General features: G+C 45.3%; 1 protein-coding gene across 1 annotated transcript in view; it reads left to right on the top strand.

Annotated features, from left to right (window-relative positions):
* The first annotated feature begins 221 nt into the window (after positions 1-221).
* Dgki (diacylglycerol kinase iota) overlaps positions 222-26,545 on the top strand; it is a 391,316-nt gene continuing 364,992 nt past the window's right edge. The window contains exon 1 of the mRNA XM_059257016.1: positions 222-607. Coding sequence (XP_059112999.1) covers positions 222-607 — 386 coding nt within the window. The remainder of the gene's footprint in view (positions 608-26,545) is intronic.

Here is a 26,545-nt window from a genome sequence, read left to right as displayed (position 1 = left end):
ACTCTCTGCTCCATTGCAGTCCATTGCCTGTAGGCAGAGTTCAAGTTCAACCCCGGCTTTTGCTCTGGATTTAGAAAAAGGAGAGGGGGTGGGAGAATTGGAGGGAGCCGGCTAGTCGGGCGAGGCCAAGGGGAGGCGGAGAGAGGTGGCCTCTGATTGGTTGGGGAGGGGGAGTGGAGGCACGGAGTTTCCCACAATGCCCCGGTGCGGTGCAGCCGCGGATGGATGCTGCGGGAAGGGGCTGCCATTTGCTGCCCCTGCCAGCGGCGCGCGGACCTGCCCGCGCTCCCGCTGCCTCCAGCGCCCTCAGCCCGCCCGGCCTTTGCAGCCGCACCGCCTCGGCTTCCTCCGCGGCCGCCGGAGCGGTCGCCATGAACCCCAGCTCCTCGGCGGGAGAGGAGAAAGGGGCGACGGGCGGCAGCAGCAGCAGCGGAAGCGGCGCCGGGAGCTGCTGCCTAGGCGCCGAGGGCGGCGCGGACCCGCGGGGTGCAGGGGCAGCGGCGGCTGCTGCCCTGGAGGAGCCCGCGGCCGCCGGACAGAAGGAGAAGGAAGAGGCGCTGGAGGAGAAGCTGAGGGACTTAACTTTCCGGAAGCAGGTCTCTTACAGGTAGGCGCGGGAGCCAGCGAGACAGGTGCCGCCCAGGGCGGGGGACACTTGCTCTAGCTCCAGAGAGGTACTTCTGTGGAGTTAGGAGGCTCCCTCTCTGTATCTTCGTCTCTTTCTCTCTCCCCAACTCTCTCTGTGTCTCTGCCTCTCCCCCTCCCTTTTTCTGTCTCTGAATCTCTGTCTGTCTGTCTCTCCCCTCCTTCCCTCTCCTGGGGATATGTGTTGTTCTCTTCTCATCCTTTAATTCTGGGTCGGAGGGAAGAAGCGGGATGCCCCCAGCTTGTCCCTGCAACACCAGGGAGGTGTGCATTCGTAACAGGAGAGAACGCTAAGGTCAGAACAAGATCAAAACCGCATCTGTGAGTGTATGGGTAGTGGGTGCAGACCCAGACATGCCCAGTTTAGAGAGAAGTCGTCAAAGTTGCCCCTAGGCTGGTGTCATTTCCAGCACTCTCCCTGCCTTTCAGAGTTCCCCGTGAGCCTTGGGCACTAACTGGATAGCTGAGATCTGTTCTGACAGGCAGGAAAGAACAACCCTATGCAGAAGAGAAATCCTTAAGGAAGTTCTTGTCTTGAAATCTCCTGTTAAGGACCAGGGAGATATGGGTGTCTATTTGGAGGTCTGTCAGTAGGTGTTGGGATTACGTGCACGTGTTTTCTCTCCCTCTTTCAGTGTGCCCAGCAGATGATGTGGGCAGCCTACTCCCAAGCTATGGGTGAGGGTGAAAAGAGACCGTACTGGCACCTGAGGATGGATGTCAGTGGAGGATGAATGTCCACCCAATTAAGTTTTAAAGAAGCCCAGGATGTGTCAGAGTTTGAACCAAAGTGAGGACTGAATGGGTTCCCTACACTCCTCTCCCATTCCCAAACAAGAGAGAAGGTGCCCAGACCACCCTCACTGGTGGGTTTAAAAAAAAGTTTAGGCAATAGCCAAGCAGAGATTTACGAAGGCTTGTACTTGCTGGGTCTCAGAGTAATACTTGAAAAGGGGTCGGTGAAAGCATCTTGGTAGCCTTCTTCCTCTTGGGGTTAGCAGTCCCTTTTAGAAAAACCATCCAAAGTATTAAGCCTGTCACACCATGTGCTGTTATGTAAGCAAAAGCAGATGACAGAGGTGTGTGGGTTGCGAGGGTGTGCTCTGTTTATGGGGGCAGGTGTGTGAATCATTGGGATCCCCACAGGCACTGCCTGGACCGGAGGCCCTGTCACCAGGGCATGTGCTCTGTGTCTCCTTGCCGGCTTCTGCTGTTTCCTAAATGGTCTTTAGCCAGGTGGTTGCTGCTGCACCCATCGCTCGCGTTTTCTTCTTCTCGAAGAGGGGGTTTCCCACCTGACTTGTTCTCTTAGTTACTCACACAGATCAGATCCAAATGGAGCTTTCTTTTTATATTTTCGGTTTCTAAAAATAGGCAGGTGGTGAGGAGTGGGGTAGCTCTAGGGAGGTATGCTAGGACACAGGCAGTTCTACTTCTGATGGTCTGTCTAGCTCTTAGGGGAACAGGGACTCTAGTCAGCCTAATTTAGGAGCTGGAAGTTGCGGGGGGTGGTGGTGGTGGTGGTGGTGTTATTATGTGAAGTACATTGTGGGTCTGGGCTTCTGGGCTAAGAGAGGCTCCTGGGTCATTGGTATTCATGAGACTCCTTATTGGGTAGGGCTGTGAAGCCAGAATTTGCAAGGGAAATCTCTTCAGCTTGCCTCTTGGCGGGGGTCATTCTCTGAGCCTCTCTCCTGGAAAAGCATACGGTTGGGACTGCAGCTCTCTGGCTGGCATGTTCCCACAGGCACGTGGACGTGTGTACACACACAAACACAGCCGTGCAAACAGCAGCAAGAGAGGAATAGCACACGATACTGGCCTGTCTTGAACCCCACAGTGGTGGGTTTTATTTCTTGGATGCTATTTCTTTTCAAATAAAGCCTCACCGATTCCAAGGTAGTGACACTTGGCACACACAGCACCTCAGGTGGCTGTCCGAAGGTGTACAGCCTCCACTCTCTGTGGGTGAGGACGGTTATCACACTCCTTATGCGATGCTTACACATCACTACCTGTGAGTTGCTGTCTCAAAGGCTCAGCAATTGACCCTTGAACCCATAAACTGCCCAGCCAAACCAAGCCAGATAGTCTCAAATGCAAGAAGGGCAGTGAGTAGTGATCTCACCTGGCATGTGTTTATCCTGAGTAAGCTCTGTATTTTGGTCACTGCTATTTATTTTTTAGAGTCAGAACTAATAATGGTCTACCTGTTTGCCATGGTGGCCTTTTGTGCTGAACTCAGAGATGGGGCTGGATCTGAGGGTTCTGGCGAAAGGCGGATGAGGGATTTGTAAGCAAGGAGCAATTTGGTCTGGAGTTGGGTGTTGGCTCCTCAGGGTGTACCCCACGGCCTCCATCTGATCCTGAGGATTCTGGGTGCAGCTTAGGATGGGGACTGGTGGGAGTTCATGGAGAAGAGTCAGGACGGCCCTGGGCCATAGAGTCTATGCAGAAGTGTGTATCTGAGTAGGAGGTACAGCTTCCATGTAAGGGGATCATTTGAGGTGGTGACGTGGAGATTCTTGAGCAGGTGGAAATGTCTTGAAGAACATGAATATTTGTAGAGTGAAAGTTGGTGTGAGAGAAGGGGGCTTTGGAGGAGTGTGTGTGTGTGTGTGTGTGTGTGTGTGTGTGTGTGTGTGTGTAGGGAGGGTCTCATCTGTTCCTCTTGTTGCTAAGGAACATATAAGCTAGAGTTTAAAAATAAATTGAGAGTGGGTGGGCATATGCAGTGACTCCTGTCTTTTTAGGAACCAGAGCCCTTTACAAAAAGCCTTTAAATAACCATTTCTGGAGGCAGGCAGATTATTCATTTTGCTGACTTTTACTTTGTTAAGTAAAATAAACTCCTTTATATACCCCTAGACTTCCCCTCATTATCTTTTCTTTGTTGGCTGTTCTTTTTGGGGGGATGATTTTTCCTAAGAGAATTTTTCCTTTATTTCTGCACCCCAAGAGCAAATAGTCCCCGTAGTCTGTAGAGCTAAAGGTTTTAGCAGGCAATGCAAGTGATCTGGCACTTTCCTGTTAAAATTACTACTTCCTTTTTCTTTGCAAATTATGGTGCTGCAACAGATACATATGTGTAAGTGACTGTGTAATATGGAGGAACGCTTTTTTAAAACTGCTGTAAGTATTTTAAGTCAGTAAAATGAAAAGGGGGAAAAACCCAGAAAGACACAGAGAGGGAGAGGGAGAGGGAGAGAAGGTAGTTGGTATTTTTTGTGTTCTGTTTGTCAGGCACTGTGGGAAGTATTATAGCATATTGTATCTTTTTTATGTGCATGTGTGTATATGTGTGTGTAAGCATGGGTGTGGGTACATGTGTGTAGATGTGCATGTACATGCTAATGTGTGTGGGTACACGTGTGTGCATGTGTGTGCACGCATGTGTGTGTGTGTATGTGTGTGTGTGTGTGTGCAGAGGGCTGAAGTTGACATTGTCTTTTTAAAATTTCTCTTCACTTTATTTATTGAGGCAGGGTCTCTCACTCAACTTGGAGCTGTCTGATTCTGACTAGTCTAGCTCACCAGCTTGCTCCGGGAATAGATGCCCTGTCTCTGACTCCCAAGCTCTGAGATTACAGACGGCCACCACACCAGCTCAGTTTCTAAGTAGATCTCGGATCTGAACTCTGCTCCCCATGCTGGCCGGGCCAGAACTTTATCTCCCGAGCCTTCTCCCCAGACTTGTATATTGAGTCTTATCTGAGCTTCAGGGTGGCCCTGTGATATGACTGGACTATTTCTGTCTTGTAGAAAAGGAACCTGAGGCATGGGCCTTGGGCTGGAGGCAGATCTGACGCTAAAGGACTTTCTCTTTAAACTGCATCTTTCTGTTTGCTTCCTCAAGTGTCTGTGTTAGGTTTGAACTCTTTCCATGTGTGTATACGTGGATGAGTGTGTGTGTGTGTGTGTGTGTGCGCGCGCACTGACTTTTCACCTCACCCACAAGATGCTGCAGGTCTCCCTGCTCTCTCTCTCTCTCTCTCTCTCTCTCTCTCTCTCTCTCTCTCTCTCTCTCTCTCTCTCTCTCTCTCTTAAATTGTGACAGCGTCTCTCTGCATAGCTCTGGCTATCCTGGAACTCACTCTGTAGACCAGGCTGGTCTCAAAATCACAGAGGTCCACCTGCCTCTGCCTCCTGAGTGCTGGGGTTAAAGGCGTGTGCTCTCCCTGCTCCTCCTTGTATGTTCCTTTCTTTGGGCTGAAGCTCTTTGCCTTTGTCTCTATGGCTAGTGCCTTCAGACACCCTCTGCTATTTCAGAATTGGAAATGAATATAAATTCACGATCCTCAGCAAACTGTTTGGTTTTGCTTCTGAGAACAAACCCACCTCCCAGACACCTGTTATCTCCACCAAGACACCCATGTTACAAGTTTATGCACTTTTAAAATAATTCCTGCAGGTGCTGTGTAGGTGCAGCGGGCCTTGTTGCAAAGCTGCTGCCTTCCCTCTTTGGGCAACGCACGGTGGAGGAGAAAGTACAGGCTTGCTTGTGAGGAGGCCCTGGTAGTTAGTTACCAGTGCTTATGCACAGGCTTCAGTTTCTTCACCTGAACGCCTTGGTGGTCACACTTGACCTTTCTCACAGGAAGTTCCTAGTGTAATATAGAAGCAATGGCAAGGAACATGGAACTTCTTAGAGTAGACAGCTGGTGAGAAGGGGACTCTCAGTCCTTGACTGTGTTGACAACAACAGAGTAGAGTTGTCCCTTGGAGGTTGTGGGGGATTAGTTCCAGGACTACTATGCAGACATGAACATCTGCAGACACTCAAGCCCCTTCGGTAGAACAGCATCACATTCCCATATAACCCATTTGAACCTTTTCATAAACCTTAAATCATCTCCATTACTTAAAATACCCAATACAGTGTTAATGCGATCTAAATAGTTATCAGATACTATTATAAAAAGAGTAATGACCATATGGCACGTTCAGTCCAGAAACAATGAGTTTTCTTTTCTTTTTTTTTTCCAAATATTTTCAGTCCATGATTAGTTGAGTCTATAATGGTAGAACTTGCAGACACAGAGGGCTCACTGCACTCCCGTGTTGTGTTCTGTTCCCCCCAACAAGACTGTATTATTAAATGAGAACTGAGGCATTGGATGCTAAACAGGATAAGCATGGGCATGGCTTTTCTTTGCTTTGGAGTTAATAGCATACAGAGAACATTGTCTTCTCCTGAGCATCAGAGTAGCATTCTTCTTTATGAAGGCAGCTTTGAACATCTGTGCTGTTTCATACATTGGTTAGATCAAGACTTCAGGATGAGGCAGAAACACTGCCTGTAATTTAATATCTGCCTCCAGTCATTATTTATATACCACCAAGTGTTGGCTTCCTCACCTGGGACACATACCAGGTGAGATTTCAGACTAACTGCTGTCCGGAGCATTTCTGCTGACACTGATCGTTGAGAGGCTGGACTTGATTCTTTTCTCTCTTTGCATGGGAGAGTTCTCACGCTGAGCCTTACGGAGTTGGGGGCTGGAGAAGTGGAAGAGTGCTTTGCTGGTGTTTCAGTTCTGTTGTGGCAACAGTGGTATTGCCTCATGGGGCCAAATTAAATTAGAGGAGAGCTAGCTCTTTCCAACTCTACTTTCTAATCTGAGAAAATGAGGACTCCCAGGGAGGGCCAACCTGGTTTCTGCACCTCTCCATTCTTCTGGGCTAGGATCTGGGGTACATGTGTTCTCTGCCACCCCAGGGCATACTTGGGGTTGAGACCCCTGTGAGACCAGAGGCATCTGGAGAAGCCACTGTTACCTTTGGGTTAGACATTTGTTCTCTAACTTGGGTTTGCCTTGGTCATACTAATCCTATGGAGACTGATGGTTTCTTCTGAGGCTCCATCTTGTGAGAGCTGCTACATCCAGTGGCCTGTGGCTCTTCATATGGATACCAGAGGATGGTGGAATGTGCACAAAATAATGATAAAACAGACTAATTTCTAATTGTTTGACCTGGCTGGAAAATACTGCCAGCCACAGCAAACCAGCGTAATGCGAAAGATTAAAGAAATAAAATACCAAGCTAGGCCTGTTTGAGCACAGTGCTCTCACAGGGTCTCTCTGGCTCGTGTGCCAGCAAACTCCTCAGAAGGCGGGAGTGCTGAGGGCCCACGTTCAGGTGGTCCTCATGTGGGTCCTCAGCTGGGTTAGCTGCCTTGAAGAATCTTGTTCTTCTTGATCGGTAGATAGAAGATAAATATTTATTGAGTGAATAAACTTAATCATCAACTTTAAATAAGCAGCTACTCTGGCCTCGTTGGGGTCCATTGTAAATACCGTTTTCCCGTCTTCTGCCTTTCTCTCACGGACACTCTCCTTAGCAGCCCAGAGCTGCGTTTCTGTTTACAACTTCCTCTGGAGTACCTGCTCTAGCCATCTAGACAGCTGTTGGAGGCCGGAGGAGGGCGGCAGAAGCTCTTCCTTACCTATCCATTCGCAGCTTGTCAGAGAAAGGGCCTTAATTTGCCTTCTGAGCAGCACTAATTATCTCTCTGGTTCTCCTTCTGTCTGTCTCATCCCTTCCCAAGGGCCAGTATTGATTTTCTCCCCAGGGGGAAAATTTTCTGTCTGTGTTTCTTTCTGTGAATAGAAGTTTCAACCCAGCATTCCTGGGGTCTGTCCTGACTCGGGTCCACTCTGTCTGGCCACTCCAACAACCTAGGCTATGTGTTACTTCACCCATCTGAATGGCGCGTGCACGAGTGTGTGTGTGTGTGTGTGTGTGTGTGTGTGTGTGTGTGTGTAAGGTTACTTGAAGAATGCTTTAGCTCACTCTGTGACTCTGACCTTTGTTTATAATTTGCTTAATAACAAACTCTTCAAAAGAGTGACAGCTGCTTTTCATACTTGTGTATCCTATACTGAAACGAGAGAATGGCTTGTGAGTTTGCCAACTTCCCTGGTATTCAAAGAGGAGTGGTCTGGCCAAGCTTGGATTATTCTAGAGAAAAGTAAGTCACTGTGTTTTAGATGTGTGCACATTGGCTGAAGGAGGGGGCCGTCACACGGAAAGCCATAGGGAAAGGTCTTAGCAGGTAAATGCTGATACTCTTTTTTTGTTTGTTTATTTTGTTTTTTTTGAGACAGGTTTTCTCCATGTAGTTTTAATGTCTGTCCTAGATCTCACTCTATGGACCAGGCTGGCCTCGAACTCACAGAGATCTGACTGGCTCTGCCTCCCAGTGCCGGGATTAAGGGTGTGAGCCACCACCGCCCGGCTGCTGATGCTCTTCCTAGTCCTGAGTTTTGTGAACTTTGGAATGGAGCAAACACCAGTGCTTAAAGGGAATTTCATGGTTCTTGCATCAAACTTCCATGAGATTTGCTCAAGTGGAGATTTGCCTTTACATTTTAGACTCACAAATAGCTATCTGGTAAGAACTGGTTCTGGCTTTGCTACACAAATACTCTGGCTTTTGTTGGGTGTGAGGGAAACACTGGAAGTTTAAAGAGTGATAATCTCCTTTTCACCCGTTGATTACTCTCTGAGTTGGCATTTAAGAGCCCTGGTTCGGAGCCTCATCACTAAGGTCCCAATAATTACTTCTGCCTACTCACCATGTATTGTTCAGCAAGTCCCTTAAGGCCTTGGTATGCCTTAGTTTCCCTGTCTGTAAAATGTTCGCTACGGTAGTACTCACCCTGTGGGAATAATTCTAGTTTAAATGAGCTGATACAATTCTGGCTCCCACAAAGCAAATGTGATAGGTGTGCTTGCAAGGATGGTATTATCTATGTGGAAGTTCAGTGACATTGCAGGAAAATGTATTATTCTTCAAACTATTGAACATCTATCCGGTGTCCATGACTGACAGTAACATGATTCAGATAATATGAAAATGAGGTAGACATACACCGAGATGTGAAAACCCACAGGTTTGGGCGTTCATGGAAATGTAGAATTTCTAATGATTTCTAATAGCATACTTCCAGAATGGATTAGAATGTAGTTCGTTCTTACCAGGCAGTGAAAAAAGATTTTGCTGTGGAGAGGTCTGGACACTGGAGCAGGCAGAAGTCTGGGAGCAGAGAAGCCAGGCCGCATCAGTGTGTAGGGAGTCAGGGTGCTGTGACCCAGGCTTCCAGCTGGCCTTCTGAGAGTAGGAATCCTGACCTGGAGATCTGGGTCAGGGGTGGCAGAGCTCTGCAGTGTCAGGAATAAGGACAGAGCTATTACCTGTGACTACAGGACACAAAACATCTCTCCTGCCTTGTCCTGATGATGTCTCCTTTTAAATTCAGACAGTGGCTGACTGGCGTATCCTGACAATCAGAATGGAAAAAAAAAAAAAAAAAAAAAAAAAAAACCTTCCCTGGTCTGGATTATTTCAGAAATAGGAGACCCAACCTGCTGGGATGTTCTATCAGTCAGCTCAACCAGGCCAAAGAATAGCATTTATTTTTAAAGAACTTTAGATGGCTTTATTGTTGAGTACATAAAACCAGCTCGAGACTCTGACGTCAATGTTGGGGTGTGTATGGGTAACTTATTTTCCTCAGGAGACAAAGATAAGGTGGTTGGCTGCTTTTGTAGATTTGTAGGAAATAGAAAGTGGATTCCTTAAAGTGACAAATATTTGTTAAAGTATGTATGTGTGAGATGTGTCAGATCTCTGGAAAAATTAATATTTTTTGCATGTGTGTGTGGTATGTGTATATGTGTGTTCTTGTAGTTCATGTACGAGTGTGTGCACCTGTGTGTGTGCTGGTGCATGTTCACGTGTATATATGTCTAGGCATTGATGTCAGGGGTCTCTCCCACTTGGTCTCCACTGTGCATGTTGAGGTATTGCCTCCCTCTTGAACCCCGAGACCACTGATGCGGCTAGTCTAGCTGGCAGCTTGCTCTAGGCGTCTCTCGTCTCTCCCTTCTGAGCACTGGGATTATAAGCAGGCTGCCATGCTGACCTGACATTTATGTGGGTGTTGGGGATCTGAATTCAAGTCCTCATCTTTTAACAGCAGGTATTTACAGATTGAATCATCTCCCCAGCCTCCTGTAAAGTTCATTTTTATTCAAAAAACAAACTTGAAGGCAATTTGTTTAGAGATAAGAGGAGCTGTATCTGAGCTTGTGTGGAAGCGGTTTTAAAAGGGGATTTCACATATCATTTTGAGGGAAACTTCTGGAACATTTCTCAGGCCAAAAGGACTGGAGATTTAATCATTGTGTGTGACAGGTTTTGAGGCAAGGCACTCAGATGGAGAGCATTCCCTGTAGAGGTTTTTGATGGAAAAGCTTGATTAAAAATAGATTCTCTCTTTTAAATTGACCCCTTGTCCTTGTAGAGATGGAGCTGTGGCATGCTCTTGTCTCTTTCTACTTGAAATGCGATCTCTAGCATTTGAAGTTTGAAGGAAGGAGAAAAACCGTGGAGGCCATGCGGCCTTCTCAGCCATCAGAACCACCTGCACCTGCTGTACAAAGTACTGTAGCCCAAATGGCTTGTAAACAACATAGCACTAGAGGCTCAAGTCTGAGACCTGGGGGCCTGGATGGTCAGGTTCTTGAGGGGGCTGTCTTCTGGGTTGCCTATGGCTGTGATCTTGCTGTGTTCCCATGTGGCTGAGAGTAGAGAGCCAAAATGGGGTGTGCCTCTGTCAATCTCACTGATGAGAGGGAGTCACTTTTCATGATCTAATCATCCCCCTCTCCCCTTATCACTTTGGAGGTTAGGATTTCAACATACAAAGGAGATGTTAGACCTCCACAGAAAAATTAGTTAGGACTTTATGTATGTATGTTATAGGGCTGAAATGACATAGTAATGACCATGTGTGTTTTCTGGGGGTAGGGAAGCACAGACATTCAGCCTGCAACACCAACACACTTTATGTTTTCTCGCAGAGTCTTAGGAAGTCACGGACATTCCTATTTTTGCCATCCACATGGTCTCTGAACCATTCTCGAGGCAACAAAGGCAACCTATGTACTTCTCAAACTCCTTGTAAAGTGCAGGGCTAAGCATCTACTCTAAGATATCTTCCCACCCAGGAACAGTAACCAACCCCAGTTAGCAGCTTTGCTCCGGAGCTGCTAAACATTCAGTATGCAGCATTTCGCTGAGCTTGTGATTAGGAAGGGGCTACTACTATATCCATCGTATTGATAAGGACATCGAAATTTGCAGTGTTGGCAGTTTTCCCACGGTCACACAGCTGGTTAAGTGGCAGGCTAAGATCTGTGTTTCTATTTACATACTTCTCACCACACACTGCTTCCCAAGTGTAGCTTCTCATTTTGGTTACTCTTTAACTCTTTCCCATTTTTGGTGTGCAAAGAGTCAGATTTTCACAATGTAGTGTCTTAGTAGACCAAACTCCCCAGGGCAGTGTGCGTGGCATGCATTAAATTTCAGTGGGCCTAGACAGGCCTTACCCAGGACTTGGAGAAAGGCCTTACCCAGGGACCATTGGCATGTTTCTTTTGTGCCCCAGCACAAGACTCAGGTCTGGGTGGACACCTGCTGCTTCCAGTTGTAGGGAGGATAAGACTGAACTTTCCATGCTGGCTCCTTTAAAACAATGTGAACTTTCCATTCCAAAGGAATGGAGAAGGCAAACCTAGCTTCCTGGGATTCATAAATGATTGTGGGGATTAGAGACTGGCACTGATCCTTTTAAATTCTACCAGCAGGGTAAGACCTCATGATTTGTAATCAGAGTGAAACTTAAAGAAAAGTCAGTGATGGTCATGGAGTCCAGTAAAGAAGTTAGGACTAATGAACGTATAAGCATGTTTTGGGGCTGGACTGGTAATCACCACCATTTGATGATCAGAAGTATATATCCTTAGAAGAGGTGGGCCTTTCCTTTTTAACCAGTGAGCTGGTCAGGCTGCTTGTGTTTACATTGGCTTTTCCACAGCGGTACTCTTCAGAGTTCATAAGTATGTTCATGTGTGCACTTATAGACACCTAAAAGGTTCCAGAGCAGCACGTCAAAAAAAAACCTGAGTCATTTTCTCATTTGAAAAAAACATTCAGAATGTCTCGGGAAAATAAATGCTGAAGCTATTTAAAGATTAAAACTGAAGCTTTCTATGAGCCAGTATGAGACTACTTACAACAGAATCTAAGGGATTTTCTCTTAAGACCAATTTCTGGAGCTTTCTTTAACTGTTAATACCAACTAAATTTAGGTTACTTAATAATAATAAAAATGTGTGTGCTGCATTTCAGGCTTAGCGTTAGTAAGCCCCTTTCCCATCAGTGATCTCATTTTAACTGCAAAACAATCCAAGGCTCCCTGTGTTGTTTCCACAGTCAGTGTAGACGGAAGGAAACACAGCCACGGCAGCCCAGTGACTTCCTTGGGGCCGTGTGCCAGCGAGGGGCACTGCCAGATCCACGTCGGGCTTTGAATCTCGGGTCCCACTTTCTTTTTATTTCAAACATTGTTTCCTCAAGTGACTCTATGGAAAGACAGCTAGCAACATTGCCCCCTTGTTCATTTTATTTACTCGAGTTTATCTCCATTATTAATCACAATAGCCAGAGATGGAATCAATTACCCACTGGCACACACCAAATCCATATGGCATCGACGGCAAGGATGACCTCATTGCCATCCCATTACCCTTCTCTGGTCCCCGTTTAGTACACCTCTTACTAGGAGAGGGAAGAAAATGAGATGGGGTGTGGAGGGAGGGGGGGGAGTTGGGCTCTTCCTTTGCATTAGTTGCTAAGCAGCAGCCATTTCATTGTAAGGGAGTTCCAGTTCAAGTAATGACATGGGTTTTCCAAGAATAGCATGTCGTTTTTATAGCAACTGCATTTCAGGTCTCCGCAGAGCACATGTTCTGGCAGCTCAGTGACTTTAGGGGAAGAGGTAACCACCCCAACTTTTTATTGTGGAATGTATGGAGGAAATTCAGTGTAGCAGATTACCTAATACAGACTTTCACCTTCTGTTCATGGCTAGCTGTAGGCAACGAGAGCAGCTTTAAGGACTTGGAGTCCTCTCCAGGAAAGATAGCTGACATGCAGGTATGTTCTGAGGCCACATTTCATATCACATGAGAGGTTCCATCCCAAAGAGGTATTCTGGATAGTTTAGGTTGTTTGAAGTAACTTGGCCTAGAACAGAATTTGGTTGCCGCCGAGAAGTAGGATGATGGCTATGATTTCATTGTATCAATATTTTCTGGCAACTGAAGATTTTTGGAAAGAAATAAAACACTCTACATGGGCTAGCTTAAGCCATGGAGCCCCGTTTTACGAGGAAAGAGAGCATGAGTTCAAAGGGAGGCTTGTAACTTCCTTCTAGGCATAGTCAGAAGGCACGGTTGTTCCGTGGTAGTTGTAGGAGTGATCACACTTTGTGCTTTCCAAGAGCACACTGTACATGACTGCCCCCCCCCCACCTACCACCTACCCAGCCACCTGAGAGAAAACGCCTCTTTCTGGAGTAGCTGGGATGCTTAGAAACTGCCTCTACCTTCCAGTAAGTTCCCCTCCCATTTAAGGCCGAGTATCTCTTCCAGGAACTAAAAGTAGTGTCTGGAAGTAGTAATACACGGACAAGTTCACAAACGGTAGACGGTTATTCCCATCTCTCCAGCAACTGATGCCACTCGCAGATTTTTCCTGTGTACTTCTTAACAGTCGCTTGGAAGAGCTTTGGTGAAGCGGCTCTGGTTACAGAAACCCATTGCCTGTGAGAGGGGAATCAATCAATCAGTGCTGAGGAAAAGAGGGTGAGACCCACTTGGTAGAACCCCGGGAAGACAGATCCAGGTGTCAGGAGAGGCATGTCTGGGAGTTGTTCGGTGATCTACCCTTGGCACCTCTCAGAGCTGTACCAGTAACATCAACTGAGCCCTACTGTGTGCTAAGAAAGGCACCTTGCTAAGTGCCGTACGCATATGATTTCAGTTAACTCTTACAGCATTTTTATAGGGGAGACACTTCTACTATCCATAGCTGTCTAGAACGGGAAACTGAGGCATAAGACGGTGAAATAACACATCAGCCAGCAAGCAATGAAGCCGGGATATGAATCTCAGAACATCCTGGCCAGTGCCCTTAGGTGTGACTCTCTTCCTCACGCCTGTATAAATGTAGAAATTCTGATCTTTCTTTAGGGAATCACCTCTGTTTTGTTGCACACTTCACTACTTGTGGGGCTGAATATCAAGGTGCCTGTCTGTCTCCTGGAGTACTGATGAGATTTCTGGAAGCTATTGGGTGGTGGGGTAGGAAGGCTCACTCTTGCCACTGATCGCACCTTAGGGCATACCTAAGACTTGTGCTTGGGCAGTCAGACCTTTCTGAATGGGGCTCACCTCCCAGCTTGTCTGTGTCTATCAGCAACACATTAGGGGGGCAATTCCTGTTGTTCCTCACCCTTATTTTACCCTCAGCACAGATCACCAGCCCCCTTTACTGAATTTCTTGTTGACTACATTAACAACGGTTGTATTTTTTGTTTATAACTAAAAAAATAAAAATAGAAACAACTAAATGTCATTGGCATGTGGTCCTTCAGCTTGTCCTGGTGAATGTCTTCTATTCCAGGGAGCTGTGTTAGGGAGATACTTACACCATTGGTTGGGTCTGATTGTTAGAGCGATTTTATTAGAGGAACAACAAATGTGTTATTTTTTAGGGAATATCGAACATAAATTACCTATAATTGATGGCTGTGGTGGTTTGCATGAGAAATGCTCCCCCATACTTGATCTCCAGTTGGGGGAGCTGTTTGGGAAGTGGTGCAACCTTGTGGGAGGAAGTACATCGCTGGGGCAGGCTTCGAGAGGTCATAGCCTCTCCCTACTTCCTGTTTGTGCTCCCTCCATCCCCATCTCATATCATGTTGTTGAAGGTGTATTCTCTCAGCTTTCTGATCTGGCTTGCAACTGTCTTGTCTCCCCTCTGTGGAACCCTGGGGGGAATAAACTCTTGAGAAGTTACCCAGACACGATCAGTTATCACAGCAACAAAAGTCACCAGTATAATGGGAAAAAAGACTTACTTGGCCTTGAGTATAGCTTTTTATCGTCTCAGCACTAGGTCTGTGCTGTCCCCATACAGTAGGCATTGGTTACCTTTGCCTTTTGAAACCAATTAACATTAACTAAATGCAATACTCAGTTTCTTAGTCATACCAGCTACACACAACGTGCTTAGCAGCCACATGCACAAGTGGTTGCCATACCAGGTAGCCCAGATAGACAACATTGTCGTCATTGTAGAGAGTTCATCTGTGTGCTGGTGATTTGAGGGACACACCAAGACGCTAATTTATCAAAGCTGTAGAAACCTCTGGCCAGCCATCCTTGAATGGTAACCTTGAACAATATAGTTCTTGAGCTAAGACGTCTAGCTCAATAGCTAAGATGTCATATGTTAGGGATGTAAGAGGAAGGGAGAGATCATTCTAGGGCATGGAGAAAGTCATTCTTAGCGTTTCCCATCATGCTACCTGCCATGTGTTCCTTCCCTCCAAACTGCAGTGGTGACTCACTTCCCGAAGGATAAGGTCAAGGAGTCTGTCTTCTCATTATTGCACAGCACGCTCTCTCCTACTTCACTCAACGCTTAAAGTCCTAGCCATAAGAGAACACAATTGGATAGCCTGGAAACTGTACCATCTCGGATAGCTCAGCCTCTGATGGTTGCTTGTGGGGATAGTGTGAAAGAGGACCCTCCATCGTAGGTTCTTGAAATTTGAACAAGAGCATGGTCCAAGATGGATAGTGTGAAAGAGGACCCTCCATTGTAGGTTCTTGAAATTTGAACAAGAGCACGGTCCAAGATGGAGGCATAAGCTTGATTTATGGACCTGTAGCTTCAGTCTGTGTTAGTCACAGAGATTGTTTGTTATGCTGTCTGTTTTGTTTTTCATGTTAGTTCTATTGTGCTCCATAAATATTTAGTTTAAATTCACTAGAGAGGCATGAGAGTATATGCATGGACTTAAACCTTTCATGTTTGGTCACCTGGTGCCTGGAGAAAAGACCTGAGGACATTCTGTGAAGGGCTGCAAGGAGAGAGCAAAAGCCCCAGGAAAATCTGTGTGTGTTTGTGTGGATTCTCTGGTGCTTTGAACTGCCAATACTGCACACAAGGGTGTTCTAAAAATAACTTCAGTAATGTGCATCCTTCACCGAAGGGATCGAGATAATTTGTGAGGATGATGAGTAATGGGGAAGGAGAAAAGCTTTAGAAGACGAGAAATGAAAGACACGAATTTCAATGGTCTCTCAGGCTCTCCCATGTACTGAGCATCTCCTTTGAAGCCTTGATATTGAAAATGGGGAAAAGTGCTTATGATGAAAAGGATCTCTGTGAGACCTATTGTTATTTTTTTTCTTACCTGTGTTTTATGGTATGAGCAGTCCCCTAGATAAAAGCTTAGCTGCTCCATAGGAATAGCTATGAGATGCTCACATGCTACATGTGCAGTGCTTAGTAAGGGATGCAAAATTGAATAGTATATGGCCTATTCTTTAAACATTTTCAAGGCCTATAACTTACTATGGAGCTACATGAAAATGTACGGGGTGCCTACTCTGTGTCACACTATGCAAATCTATGCTGATAGAAATGCAAGAGAACGTAGAGGCTCTGGCATCAACAATTTACTGTTTAGTGAGAAAGAGGCAAAGCATTGAACTGTCATTATATTAATGTTAGATCATAAACACCAAGAAAGGGACATGCGGGGGACAATGTGGAGGAACCCGCATGACGCGTGCCTGTTTCAGACTGAAGACTCTGGAGCTGGGGATGGGCACAGATGCTTTGAAAGAGGACGAAGACTTGGCTAGGTCAAGGAGAGGTCAAATGACCTGTTCATATCACGGATGCAATGGAGAAAACCTATCCTAGGTTCCAGACGGCAAGGCAGAAACAGTCTTTTGAAACACAATCCATTGACTTCTAATCTCCTCTGAAGATTTCTCAAAATAGACCCTTTGATTTTTTTTTTAACCTAGAAATCCACACAGGAAAGGCTCTTCGCTAGGAGTCCTGGCTCCTTTGTACTTGTTAGATGGTAGAAGCTGGAACAAAGGCAAACAGCAGGCATCAAGTGGCGGACATGCTCCTGTTTGAGTTTCATGGACACAAAAGAGGGAAAAGTTAGTCATGTCTGGGAGAAGTTCTCTTGGGCTGTTGATGTTGAAGAGTTGATAAGACTTCAACAAGAAGCAGTTGGGCCACAGGGGACAGAGCGAGGAGACATTGCAGGCATTGAGAATTGCGTAGTGGTGGGAATGCGGGATATATTGGCATAACGGTATGAACTGTGGACCGATTTTGCTTTGAGTGTGGAATGGGAAGTAAGGCAGTCAAGACAGGGATGTCATCACAAGAATTATAGTTAGCAGAAAGTAACTGGAGACTTTTGGACAGAAAGGTATCATCCCTTCCTCCAAATGAGGGCAAGCTGTTGCTCTCCCTGAAGCTGTGGAACCACTGTTCCTGTCGCAGAAGCCACGGCTGCAGAAGTGATGCCTCCATCTCTCTTCTATCCCCAAACACTCCACTGTGGACAGAACTTTCTTCCTGCCCATTTTGGGCAGGAAGAGGGAGATAGATCTTTGTGCAGTGACCAGGAGTGGAGAAGCAGGCTCTTCTCATGCTTCAGAGGTAATAGGTGGGGCAAATCCAGTCTTACAGGAGGATTTGAGAAAGAATGTGACTTGTCTTCCGTCACAGGGACCTCACTTCTACATCAAGTCACATAATAATCACTGTTCTGATTCAATGCCATTTATTCATAATTCAGCAAAGCAGCATTACCTCAAGATCTAAACAACTAAACACATGGAAAATTTGGGGAGCTGCTGTGCTGCTGAGGCAAGGGTTACCCTCTAAACTAGTTGGGAGAAAGTCTCAAGTTGTGGATTGTTTGTTCAGTGAGGCAGATTGTCCCCCATCTTTGATTCTAATGCCTGGAGACTACTAAGCAATTTAATGAGAGAATCGTGTGTTCTGAAATGATGAAGAAAGAATAGTCAAGCAGCTCACACTTTTGGGGATGGTGGTGTTACTGCCTAATGCTGTTACTCGAACAGAGATCAGCTGGGCCAGTGAGTAGAAATGGAGATAATTGTACAGAGAGAAGAGCTTTGCATTCAGCTGCAGGCCGTGCACTCTTTCCAGACCTAATCTTTAGTAAATGGACTGCAACATTGTGGGGTAAAGTCTGTGTGACCAATTCTGTCTGCTGGCTTTCATGCCTGTTCCTAAAGGATTAGGGCGACACCCAGCACGGTCTCTGCATTGTGTACATCTCATTGCCTCGCCCGAGAGCTGGCTTACTCCTTGCATTTTAGAAAATCATCATTTTCTCATATAAATGGAAAATAGGGGAAAGTAGGATGGAAGAAAGAGTAATGTTGAGATCAAAGTAATATTAGCATGCAGGAAAAAAATCCAATCTTGGTTTAAGGCCACCTACAAAGTGATGAGCAATTTTGCCTCCACAGGTCCATGTGATGTGCTTGCTGCAAGGATGCACCCTGCCAATGAATTCCAGAGTAAGAGGAAACTAGTTGATAATGGTTGATAATTTAGATGCAATCAGGCCGATAAAGCTGGTTTTGTTTTGAGGCAGAGGGTGAAGCTCAGAACTATGCACAAAGCCTTCGGTTTCATGCTCAGTACTTCACTAAAGAAAAAGAACGCAAGAAAAGAATTTACTTTTAGGGACCCACATTTCCCCCCTTCTGATAGTCTATTTAAGATGTCTATTCTTCATTCCATAAACAAAGGGGTAAACATACTCGGAAAATAAGTCTACCAATGTGTCACTGGTCCTTGCAGGTTACAAAATACTATGGCCTCCTACCAAGTTTGTATGTGTTGTGGGGGTGCATGTGTGTGTACATGGGACATCACTTTCTCTATCTGAGACCCAGTATCCTTCCCTGAGAAGTGAGGCTCATGAAACTACTGTCCAGGATGGTTGTTGGGATTGATTAAAGGAGAGTACGCACACGACAAATTGTCTAGTCGGGTGTAAATGGTTCATGCTACATCAACTCACGCCATCGTCCCTTGTGAAGACTCTGGACTTCTTGAGGTGATTACATTTCCTAAGGTCATTCAGGAATATAGGTTTACTATTGGTCCATATCATTTTGGGGATGTACACTTGCAGGTGTGTCATTCATTTTAAAATATAATATCTTATATTTATTTAATAAAATATAGTAAAAGTAACAAGCAAAGTTTAATATGCAAGTCAGAACTAGAGGGCTTCTAACACTCCTTTTCCATGTCTCTTTGCCATTTCCATTTCCATGAAGCTTGGACAGTGTATGTGCTGGCTGGTTTTTGTCAACTTAACAGAAACTAGCCACCTGGGAAGAGGGAACTTTGGCTGAGGAATCACCTTCATTAGACTGGCCTGTGGGCACTGTTTGTGGGCATTTTCTTGATTAATGATTGATGTGAAAGGACTCGGCTGGCCAACTGTGGCCAATGTCCCTCCTGAGCAGATGGTCCTGGGTTGTATAAGGAAGCAAGTTGAGCAAGCTGTTGAAAGCAAGCCAGTAAGCAGAATTCTGTGGTCTCTGCTTCAGTTCCTGCCTCCAGGTATATGCCTTAAGTTCCTGCCTCATGAGTCTCACTCATGAGTCCCTTCGTGTGTGGTCACTCTTTTAACATAGCAGCAGAAACCAGATGAGGGCAGTTTCGTTTTATGTGGATTCTACCTTAGTTATACTTATACGTAATATTTCACTAAGTGCCATTGTGTAATTTTTCTTGGTTGTCCTTTTTTTTTTCTTGTTTGAGAAGGTAAAGACTTACTTTCTTAGTATGTCCTCCATCCATCTAATGTGTTTTTATAATATGTTTGTTGAAATCACTAATAAATGTTCATATTGCTAAGGATATATAAATCTCCATAATTAAGCCATGTGGTACACTATGAAGACTTCCTATTTTTATATCATTGGCCTCATTTCAAAAGCTATCTTATGAAACTTATTCCTAATATTTTGTAACATTTAAAATTATTTTAATTAATTAATTATGTTTTAAGACAAGAGCTTGCTATGTAGCCCAGGCTGGCCTTGAGTTCCCATTCTTACTGGCTCAGCTTGCAAATTGTGTGCCACCACATACTGTTTGTCCACAAATCCTTAACCGGACCCTGAATCTACAGTATTCAGTCACATTGAAGGACGTATGAATTTTATTATTTTTCTTTTAGCTATCCCTTTTGCTTCTCTTCCTCATCTTGCCCTTTTTGAATTGTGTTTACGCAGCTCTTACACTTCCCCATTTTCTTGATTTCCCATTGCCATTTTGCTTGGTTTGGTCCTCTGTGTTTTTTATTTTTTAATATTTATTTCTGCTTTTCACAGCTTGCTATTTTTGTCTATACCTTATTTGGAGGAGCATATAATTTTTATAGCAACAACAGCATCCTAAATGAGTTTTTTTCCTCCTAGGAACTTCTGTAATACTTTTAGATGACTGAGTTGTAAAAATTTCCCAGGATATGAAGCACCCTGTAGCAGATTTTCAGAATGAGTGTATGGGATGAGATACTTAGAACCCTTTCTTGTCTGGGAATATCTTACGTTTCTACCTTCCCCCTTGATTGGTAAATTTTAGGATATGGCATTTTAGATGGGAAACAGACTTCCAAAGTTTTCAATGCAAAGTCTGGCATCATTCTGACTCCCATTTAACTCTGTTCTTTCTCCCTTCCTGTGTTTTAAAAACATCTTTTCTTTATATTTCCTGTTTAGAACATTTGAAACTCACGTGTCACATTGTGGATACAAATATCCATGATGTTGGAGATGTTTTAGACTTTTTCAGATGGAAAATTTATTTCTAGAGAGTTTTGCTGTTTCTTGGGGGCTAGAAGAAGGTTCTTTTCTTTCCATCTTATCAACGGTTTTTGTTTCAGTGCATTTTATATTATATAGATAATGCACCCACCACGGTATTCCTCTAAGTTTCTATTCAGGTCTCTTTATTCTTATTCTGCTTCTTGGGAACAGGAGTGATCATCTCTCTATTTTGAAGGTTTTTAAAAATTGGCTTGTTCTTTTCTTTCCTTTTCCAAGGCAGGGTATCTACGTAGCCCTGGCTATCCTGAAACTTGCTCTGCAGACCAGGCTGGCCTTGAACTCACAGAGATCTGCCTGCTGCCGCCTCCTGAGTGCTGGGATTAAGAGTGCTAGGATTAAAGACATGTGCCACCATTGCCCAGCATGTTAATTGTACTTTTAATTCCCAGATATTCTTCTCTGTTTTCTGTAAGGTACCCTTCTTTTGTGTCATGCCTTACTAGCTCCTTCTTTTACTCACTGACAATATTAATTATAATTTTTCATGTTTTATTCACTATACTCAAATTTTAATTTCTTTAAAACATTTCTTCCTTGGGCCTGGGGAGATAGCTCTGTGGGTAAAGAGCCAAGGAGGTACATGAAGCTCCAGGGGGGCATGGTGGTGGCCTGTAATCACAATGCCTGGGATGCAGAGATGGGAGATCCCAGACAAGCTGGCTAGCTAGCCTAGCTGGCACTCTTGAGCTTTGGGTTCAGCAAGAGACTATGCCTCGATATAAAAGTAGTGAGTGATCAAGGAACGCATGGAAGCATCGACCTCAGGCTTCCACATACATACACATGTGCACATACACTGCCTCACATATATGCCCACATACATGCAAACACATACACATGCATGCACACCATAAAACACACACACACACACACACACACACACACACACACACACACACGCACATCACACACATTTTTCTTCTCTTTGTGTATCTTCTTTGTATATTGGGTGATTCAAATGTCTGATGACACAATTTTATATAAGGCCAAGCAAGACAGGAAGAGGCAGTATAGAAGCTGTGCGTGCACATATGTGACATGGGCTCTTAAGCTTCACTGTGGGGACCTGAATTCTTTCATTGGAAAAACCCTAATTATTAGTACTTTCTGTTTGACATTCTTAGTGGAGAATCCTTCAACATTCCCTTTATACTTGACTGTGTTTACTTTGAGGACATCCCCCCCCCCACACACACATACATTTGATTTTTCGAGACAAAGTTTCTCTGTGAAACAGTCCTGGCTGTCCTGGAACTCACTCTGTAGATCAGGCTGGCTTTGAACTCACAGAGCTCTGCCTGCCTCTGCCTCCTGATTGCTGGAACTAAAGGTGTGTGCCACCACCATCCTGCTCTGAGGCTGTATTTTTATTATTTAGAATGTATACTGGCATTTGATCTCTGCCTTTGACAGAGGGTCTCACTCAAACCTGGTTATGGCGGGTATCTCTAGTCCTTCCCTGGGTTAGCTCCTTTGCAAATGAAACCTTCAGCTTCAAGCTCAAGTGTGACAGGAGAGCCATAGGTGGCCCTGAGTGGGGTCTGGGTACCTCTGTACAGAAGGCTGTGCTGGGATGGGGAGATAGCTGAGTCAGTAAAGTGTTTGCCTTGTAAGCGTGAGCACCCAAGTTTGATCCCTAGAGCTCACGTAAAAAATGCCGGCTTGGTGGAACTTTTAATCCCTGTATTGGCGAGGCAGAGGCATCCCTGGGGCTCACTCTAGGACAGTGAGAGACCCTGCCTTAGAAAGTGCGGTGGATAGCTTCCGAGGAAGGACACCACACACACACACACATCTTTCCTCTTTGATTTCTCCCCACACTCACCTTCAGACATACCTGGCCTCCGGTCCCGGAGCATTTCTGCTTCTCTGTGGTGTGATGCTCCCCCTCCCCGTTTTGCTTCTCCTTTCTTACCCTCACCCTCAGGTGTCTCTATCTTGTTCAATGTACTCTGCAGCGTCTGAGGATTTTGTTGTCTCTTGGACTGCCGTACGTACCTCTTGTTTTCTCTGTCTTTGTGACATTCTCCTGCTGGCTCCCTTGACTGTGGTACCTATGAGAGTTTCCGGAGGCAGTCAGAGTAAAGGCCTCTGTCCAGCTCTCCATCGAGACTTTGATTTATTCTCATTTTCTATAGTGAGGACAAATAGAAAAGTTAACATATTCATGAGCTTTCTTAGAATTTTTGAACAGAAAAGCAATGTTTCTAGTGTGTTTTTCTTTTAGAGGACTCTAAAGAGTTTCAGAGTTTTTCGTCTTTATAGGGTTTCTTTCTGTGACCAGGGAGGAAGAGACAGATAATTTTGCAACAGTTTTGTGGGGAAGGCATCCAGGTGAAAGAAGGACCACCGTGACTTCCGGTGGCTTTCAGAGGCAGTTTGCCCGGTTCACCAGGCTCACCCCTTACTTTGTACCCATCGGCCGGCTTCATAGCCCTTGGGTTCTCAGCACCTGCCAAGCTTGAGACACGGATGTCAGACCACGTGTTCTCCTGGTTTTCTGAGAGGCCCTGAGACTTGTCACTCTCCTAGCAGCTCAGATGTCTTTCTCCCCAGACACCCAGTTCACTGAGCACCAATGAGGTGCATGGTGTGGGATTTCTGAGGGAGTGTCACTGGGGACAGGCTGTTGCTAATAAGGTGCAAATTGGCAGACGCTCAGGAGGGGCCAGGCCCCAGTGGATGGTTCTGACATTTTCAGAGAAAGCTGGCTGTGGGCTGGAACTGGTGACTCCTCACCTTTTGGCATGGCCTGCTTCCTGGCTGGGAGGCCTTGCATAGTGCTAGGAGGCTGGTCTGGGCTCATGCAGCCTCACCCTAAGGGCTCCTGCCAGCTGGCTAATCTCTTGGCTAGTTTTGCTGGCTGGTTTCCTTTGCAAGTAGGAGAGACCTCGATCAGTCATGGGGCTTTCCCAGTAATTGCAGAAACAGCCAGGAGGACCTCCAGCCCCCTCCCACGAGACACCATCCTTGCAATTGGCATGACAGATGGTTAAGAGGTTAGGGATTGGTGGCTGAAGAATTGCTATGGCAGGAACTGCAGAGGGGAGCATGACCATTTCCCATGAGCATTTGCTTTGCGTGGAAGAGATTTGCTCATTAAACTGTTCACCTGAGTGCCCGCCTCAGCTGCTCTTTTGACTTCTGTAAGCCTGACCGTAGGGACTGTCACTTGTGGCTGTCCTCATCCGAGCAGTGAGTGGGTGGAACAAGGAGCCATGCTCCGGTGAAAGGAGATGAGAAGGCAGGAGGTTGGGAGATGCTGTGCAGGCGGTTAATGGCTCTGCGGCTCCTGGTTTGTCTGGCAAAGCATGCTGCTTGGCATTTCTTGGGTATAGTCTGTGACTATTTGGAGATCCTGGGCAGATCTCTTAAGAGTGCTTCAGCATCTCTCTTTTCTTCTGTTATCTTGATTTTGTTTCCTTTAACCTTTAAAGAGCGCGTGCCCTCATCTTCAAGGATACTAGAGGCAACTGAAATACTGGTGCTGCCTTAAAGGCATGCAGACATGCACACGCATGGTATTGTCTACCGCACACAACTGATGCCCATGCCCACACTCTGCCAGCTGCTTCGTAGTTTGGATATCCTTCGTGGTGTCTCGCGTGTTTGCCTGTCACACACCATCAATGACCTTGTCTCAGAGCGTGAGAACCATGTAGGCATTGTTTATCCTTTTCATTACAAGGATGACTCAGTGGGAGAGTATTTTGAGAAAACGACAGACTACTAAGCAAAAACCTTCTAAGACAAACTTGCAGAACAAACTCCCAGCTCAAGAGCTAGCAGGCAACTAAGAATAAAAGGACACAGATACATAAACAGCACAGATTTAGACATGGTGAGAGATGCTCTGTTAGAGGCATGCAAGAAGCATCGGGGGACAACAAAAGAGGGAGAATGGTACTCCACACCAAGGGGGTCAGAGAGCACTTCACAGCAGAGGTGATGCTCAACAGATGGTTGAAGACTTATCATGTAGGTAGACAGCATCGTCATGGGGATTGGAGGAAGCATCATGTAGCCCAGAACAAGCAAGTTGTCCTTTGATACTAGCATGTAGATGCTTGAGGGCCTGGCAAGGTGTGGGCTTTGTGGTGGACCAGAACGGATGATGGAGAGCTTGCTGTACGGAATTTGGGCACCACCTGTCTTATGAACTATGTGAAAAGCTGATAATTTGCTGAATTCGGAGGCTGGGCTACACGATTTTTCAGATCCCGTGGCATCTGAAATTCTGGGATTTTCTGTGTGGGTTCAGGGATGTGGGTCTGGGAACACAGCTTTGCTGAGGAGTTTGATCTGTTGTAATATCTGTGGGTAGGTGTTTGCATGTGGGCTGCACCCAATAGCGATATTAAAAGATAACGTCAAGAGCACTGCGTTCTGAGTTAAGCTGGAGCTTAACTACCCAAGACTTGTTTCATCCTTTGATTGAACTTTGACATTGACTGAAGCACTTTTATCTGACTATGTTTTAAGACTGTCACTTATACAATGGAGATTTTCAGTTCTGTGAAGCTGGGGGTGGGTTTGTGGGGGACTGGGCTGTGGTGTGGTGGAGTGGCAGATTTATTTGATAATGGCTTTGTTATTTAGAGCATTTGATGTGAAAATATTATTTTAAAGTTTTGCATCATTTGTAATTGTATTGTGACTGTCAGCAAGCAAGGAAAAGTGTGTATGTGTGTGTGTGTGTGTGTGTGTGTGTGTGTGTGTATGTGTATGTGTGTAATATCTTCATGCATTGTTCCTGACTTTTCATTTATCTTTGGAGTAAGAATCAAACCAGGGTTAGGAAATGGGAATAGGCATGAAAAATAGTGTTACACAAAAGCCTTAGTTTCCAGCTGGGACACTAGGAATGTACCTGTATAGTGGAAGACACACTCTTGCACTCTAAGTGTTAGCTTGTACTTACTTCTCAACTTCCCCTTCTACACAGGAGACTCTGGCGAGCATTTTGTCAAAACTCCAACACAGTTCTCAATCTCTGGGTTGTCTGCTTTTGAGGGAGGAGTTTGTTCTTGAAGTTTATCTCAGGAGGTTTTGTTTGGTAGCCTACCATCTTCTCAAAATACTCTTCTATTACCTTATCTTTGTAATCAAAGGGTTAAATTTCCAGATGCTCTTCCTGCTCTGAGACCATACCATTAATTGTGTTGACAGCCAGACATAGGCGACATCAAGAGGGATGTTCAAATTATGGAACAGCCAGTAAAGGGTGGACATGGCACTGGCGGTGAATGGGAGGTACTTTTAGATATGTGTGCACTGGCTGATGTTGGCTCTGCTGGGTAGACAGAACTGGACCACATGTGCAAAGGAATACAAAAGAGTAGACATGAGAAAGGCATGGAAGGTACTGTTCAGCAATGTCTAGGTTAGTCCACACATGGCTGGGTCTACCACATACTTGGGAATCACAGAATTGGAATATTCCAATGGTATTGCAGGATTTTATTTATTTATTTATTTATTTATTTATTTATTTATTTATTTATTTATTTATTTATTTATTTATTCATTCATTCATTCATTCATTCATTTATTTGGTTTTTCGAGACAGGGTTTCTCTGTGTAGCTTTGCGCCTTTCCTGGATCTCGCTCTGTAGACCAGGCTGGCCTCGAACTCACAAAGATCTGCCTGCCTCTGCCGGGATTAAAGGCGTGCGCCGCCGCCACCGCCACCACCACCACCCGGCAGGATTTTATTTTTAAAAGCTAGGGATTGAACCTGGGGCCTTGCATATATGCTAGGCAAGCACTCTGTCACCGAGCAAGTATTTTCAGCCTCTCTCTACATTTATTTTGAGACAGAATCTCACCAAGTTGGCTAGGCTGACCTTGAATTTAGTTTGTAGGCCAGGCAAGCCTTGAACTTTTGATCCTTCTATCTCCTGAATTGCTGGGATTATAGGTCTTTGCCACCAGGCTCAACCTAGAAGGTTCTTTTTCTAGAAGGATCAATAGTCAATATGAACATCCTTGTGTTTGGCCTGTGAGATGTTTGCTGATTAGTAGTGAGACTGTGACCAAGATCTGTGACTATGAG

This window comes from Peromyscus eremicus, chromosome 3, assembly GCF_949786415.1.
Source record: "Peromyscus eremicus chromosome 3, PerEre_H2_v1, whole genome shotgun sequence".
NCBI classification, from domain to species: Eukaryota; Metazoa; Chordata; class Mammalia; order Rodentia; family Cricetidae; genus Peromyscus; species Peromyscus eremicus.
This window is presented reverse-complemented; position numbering and strand designations above follow the sequence as displayed.